General features: G+C 38.3%; 1 protein-coding gene and 1 pseudogene across 1 annotated transcript in view; one reads left to right on the forward strand and one right to left on the reverse strand.

Moving 5' to 3' along the window:
• The window catches only part of Brca2 (BRCA2, DNA repair associated), a 90,423-nt gene that overhangs the window by 23,987 nt on the left and 61,164 nt on the right, over positions 1-5,272 (forward strand). Inside the window, exons 7-8 of the mRNA XM_004631134.2 lie at positions 3,721-3,767; positions 4,339-4,444. Of these exons, the coding sequence (XP_004631191.1) occupies positions 3,721-3,767; positions 4,339-4,444 (153 nt within the window). The remainder of the gene's footprint in view (positions 1-3,720; positions 3,768-4,338; positions 4,445-5,272) is intronic.
• On the reverse strand, positions 1,178-2,691 carry LOC105742140 (annotated as a pseudogene).

Raw genomic sequence — 5,272 nt, forward strand, 5'->3', positions numbered from 1 at the left:
CTGGCATGTGGTGCTGGGGGATTGAACCGCGGTCCCTGATGCTTTGCCAAGCTTGTTCTAAGTAGGTGCCTTAGACCACTGAGCCATCTCTCCAGCCCCATGGGACAAATGATTTAGATACGTACATAGGTTTCTCTTGAGAAAAACATTAATATGAAACTAAACCATATCCTGAAGCAATAAAATCTCATTATGCTAAAGTATACACAAATTAAGGCTTTACCTTGGCACATGACAATTGAGAAGCTATGTTGGATTGTTCCTGACAGATCATATATTGAAGCAATAGAAGAATCATGAATGGGGCCGAGTCAGACTAGTCAGCACTCGCACCCGTACACCACACACTGTGCTCGATACAGCTGCCCTCAGGAGCCAAGCTGACCCACAGAGAGTACAGGCACTCGAGTGACAAAGCCTTGGACTGTCAATCTAGTTTGCCCGTTTTACTTTGCTTTTGTGGCTTTAAAGAAAACTCTTTCGGTCTTTTGAGTAAGAGTACATTTCCTAACAGATACCTCTGCTGAGCAAAGGGTCAAAATGTTGGAATTTGTACATTAAACTTTCTCAGCTTTTGCATAATGTTCTACTAAGTCATGTTTCAGTATATCCAATGTTCGGAGAAAAATGAAAAAGATACTACTAAGTTCTATATGAAAGAAAGTCAAAATATTCCTAAAGCTCTTACATTCATTTAAGAATAGGCGATTATCCATTTCATGCACAGGAAGATCTTATATTAGCTACTATGTCAGAATGTGTCCATATAAGGCATCTATAGTCCAGATAAAAGCCTACGTTGGGTAGTTACTTCCTACTTACAATTATAACCACAGGCATTAAAATGTAGCTCTCAGATCTGAAAATGTATTTTTTAGAAAATGAATTCCAGGAAGGTTAAAAAGCAGTACCAGAGGACATAGGTGCAGAAGTGGATGTGGTCAGTCATTCAAAGCATTCAAGTAAGAATATGGCAATATAAATATCCAAAAAGCATGACTTGGGTGTTCCAAACAAAACATGTAAGTCATTCCTAACTAACTTGAGCATTTCCTAGACAGGGAGGAAACAGTTAACATTTAGAGTCCTGAAAGTGTTCTCCTTGGTTAATTACATTAGACAGATTGTTTGCCTTTGATCGAAATCAAATTCTTTTAAACATGGATAAAGTATTACATAGGTCCACTGTTAAAACAGACATGTTGTAAGTTAATCCTGGTATAATTTTTCCAACAAAGCTTAGAAAATAAAGATGTTGAAGTGGCTTTGGACTAAGTTTAGTCGTCCTCTCCTCTGCTGACAACTTCTTTACAAGTCAGATGCAGCAGGATGGTATGTTCAAACTGCGCTGTGTATGACCCTTTAATGTCACATAGTGGTGGGTATGGGTCTACGATGCCCAAGTCACACAGATTCTTCAGTGCCATCAGGTATTTACTTTCTCCTAGGCGATCTAGCCATCGGCGGCAGAATGCAAGTGTGCCAAAGTTTTCATTAATGACATTTAACAAGTGTTTTGTTCTTGGAAGCCTTATTGGCATATGTCCAACATCAAAATTTTTCATGTAATGTGAACACTCCATGTCATCATGAACAACACCTTTTCCTGTACTACCAAAGGTTTCAATGGCATATACTTCCCCTTCCTCCATCCATGTTGCCTCCCCGCCCTTCACAATGGGCACAGTCTTCCCTGCATGTATTCTGTACGACCCGATTGAGTGTCCGTTCAGATTACGGATCGGCTTCACTTGGTATGTCTTCCTGTCGATTTCCACTTCATAGGATTCCATTACCTCCTGGATGGCTCTCCCACATCACACAGACGGACATCAATGCCAGCACACTTTATTCCAGTATTAGTGGCATCTTTTACAGCGTTTAATAATATATCATATTTGGGATTAAAAGTGACAGTAAAAGCACAGTCAATTATCCTACCACTTATATGTGTTTCAAAGTCAGTCTTACAGATGTCATTGTACTGCAACATTGTGGTGTCACCTGCGTTGGGTGTATAGTGAGCGGCACAGTTATTGAGAGAACACCCAGTGGGAAAGACCAGGCCTGCGTTTAAGCCGTTCTCTTTTATGAGCTTGCGAGAACAGTCTTCCAACTTCTCACAGATTTCTATCATTGTCATCCCAGGCTTGATCCAGCTCATAACGTATTTTCTAACTTGTCGATGTGCTTCCGCAGCTTCTCAAAAATCATTCCAGATCTCTTCGCTAGCCTGATCTAATGCTTTCTTTTCTTGTAGTTCTCCAAGCAGCTGTTTGCCCGTCCTGCGTGGGTGGGTCCTCGCGCTCCTGTCCTTCGGGGAACATGCTGCTAGGGTACAGGTCACAGATTGGCACCGAGGGAGGGTCTGTCTGAACTTTTGGTCCGCTCTTCTTCTTTTTCTTCTTCTTTCCAGTTGCTCCATCTCCATCACTATCTCCATCATCATCCTCTTCATCTCTCCTCCAGGGCTTGTCTTTCCAACTGTTTTGCTACCTCATCCATGGAGCTTCTCGATTCTTTCTCAGGTTCTTGCTGCCCAGCAACAGCCCCTTTACTCTTCTTCTTCTTCCGCTTCTTTTTCTTGGCTGTTTCCTCCGCTGTAGAAGCAGCTCCCTCTTCCCTGTCGTCTGGGTCCAGGTCGCCGTTCAGGTGGCTCCCGGAGGCCTCTGCCTCCTCCACACCCGCCATGATGCCTGAGAGGGCACGAGGGAGCACGACCGAGTGGTGAGGGCTGGCTGCTGCTGCTCCATATGGTTTTTCTTAATGAAGTATAAACAGTTAAAAAATGAGAATGCTTCACATGTAGTTAGGATTGTCACAGTTGGCAAGTGAAAATATAGTAGGTTTGGTCAAAATTTCAGGTAAACAAAGTAATTTTTAGTACATTATTTCAGATAAATTCAAGCATTATTGTTAATCTGAGATTCAAATTTAATGAGATGTATTTTAACCCATCTTCATCATACTTAGTAAAATTTGCTTTATAAAACTTTCGTATGTATGTATGTATATAAGTGCAGAGTCATAAAATCTATAATTATTATTGTGGGATGTACTGAAAGCATGAGCTTATATCCAAACCAGGGGTTTTTTGTTTGTTTGCTTATTCTAGAAAAATAAATAAAAATAAATTGAAAAAATAATAATCCATTTTGGTTCATTTTTAGCTGGGAATGATTTAATTTTTTTATTGCTTACATGAAATAGTAATAAAAGTAAAAAGCCTTTCGAATGCTGTGAAGTATTTAATCTATACAGTGTACTTTTATGTTATATTGTTTTCTAAATTAAATGCTCAAATCTCAAAGCATTAGCTTTTTAAATCCTGGCTTTACAGCTTCATCTGATTTGCCCAGTCATTTAGGACAGTGTTACCATAAAACTGGGATCAGTAAGCCATTATTTCACAGCTTCCTCATAAGTGTTACTAAGGGGGGCTGGGGAGATAGCTCAGTGGAATAAGTGCTTGCCTGGCAAGCGCAAGGTCCTGAGTTCAATCCCTGATACCACCAAAAATAAAAATAAAAAATAAGTGTTACTAAGGAAGTATAAGTATAGCCTACTCATTAATCTTTCCAGTTACTATACATGGGCCAATTAACTATTTCAATTATGTCATTTAATCAAATAGTGTAGATACTGTATAGTTTCTGACTAAAACTAATATTTTAGTGTATAATTAATACAGTACAAGTAAATGGAATTTTTATTTTACAGTCAGAAATGAGGAAGAATCTGAAACTATATTTCCTAATGATACTGTGGTAAGTAAATATATTAAATTGATCATACTGTTGACATTGAAATTCCTTATATTTTAAGAATACCTTGAGTTTGAGGTCAGCCTGGACTCCACAGTGACTCCAAGGCACACCTAGGCAACATAGCAAGAACCTGTCTCAAAAAGAAAGAAAAAGTTCAGTGCTTTGATGGACCATTTGTCCTTTATTTCCATTCTCTAATTTATAATTTGCTTAAGCCTTTGAAAAAGTCTCTAAACTTGAGCCTTTATATAATTTCTTTGACATTCTGCAAAAACTCTGCTGTCTCAATGTTTAAGAATAATTTACAGGGCCAGGGTGATGGCTCAGTAGAATAAGTGCTTGCCTGGCAAGTGCAAGGGCCTGAGTTCAATCCCCAGTTCTGCCAAAATAAATAATAAAAAAAGAATAATTTATAGGCCAGGGAAATAGCTCAAAGGCTTAAGTGCCTGCCTGTCAAGCACAAGATCCTGAGTTTAATCTCCAGTACCAAAAAAGCAAAAAAGTTAAAAAATAATTAGCATATATTTCTACTAAATATTTATACTAATAATGTTAAAAAATGTTTTTTCAGATTTTGAAGCACTCTTTGTCTAACTATGATGAAAATCTAAAGAAAAATGATATCCCTTTTGTGATAGAAAGTGAAAACAAAAATGAAAGAGAAACTAGCCATCATGGTAAGTCTTTTTAATTGAACTTATATTGGGTAGGGTGGACTGCAGTTCTGGAGGTCCAACCAAAGGCCTCACACTTGGGTAAGTGTTCTACAACCGAATTAAGAGGACCTGCTGTTAAATATTGTTTTTAACTGATGTAATTGGTTATCTTTTTTTTTTTTTTTAATAGAGAAAACACATTGTACTTTCTGCCTTGACTATTCAAGTCAAGATACTTAGGGTAGGGCTGGTAAGATGGCTCAGTGGTCTAAAGCACCTACTTAGAACAAGCTTAGCAAAGCACAGGGACTACGGTTCGATCCCCCAGCACCACATGCCAGCCAGGCCCACCCCAAGGTGGGCTGAGCTGGCCACACACACACACACACACACACACACGATAAATAAATAAATAAACTTAAAATACTGCATAAAAAAAGACTCAGGGTAGCAACTAATTTGACTTAGATGACAGCAACTAATTTGATTTAGATGATAATATTTAGATATGATACTAAGTCCATATTTTTCAATATGTTGTAACACAAAAACAAAACTATTGTTTTGCAGCGATGAGACGACATGTTTAACAAACTATGAAGTTTTTTTTTCCAATTAGAAAGTAAATGTAATTGTAGATATACTGCAAATTATAATTGTTGAAATACTGCATTTTTCTTTTTTCTTTTTTTTTTTTTTTTTTTTTATCCAAAATGTGTTTATTGGGATGGCTTCCCACTCATCGTGATTGAGGGTACTGTTAGTGCTGCTTCCTCCTGAAGGAACATCCTTCTGTGAGCCTTGCTTTCCCTCCTGTAGGCTGGCACAGGACAGTGGAGCAGCCAACAC

Source organism: Octodon degus, unplaced genomic scaffold (genome assembly GCF_000260255.1).
Source record: "Octodon degus isolate 3935 unplaced genomic scaffold, OctDeg1.0 scaffold00038, whole genome shotgun sequence".
NCBI classification, from domain to species: Eukaryota; Metazoa; Chordata; class Mammalia; order Rodentia; family Octodontidae; genus Octodon; species Octodon degus.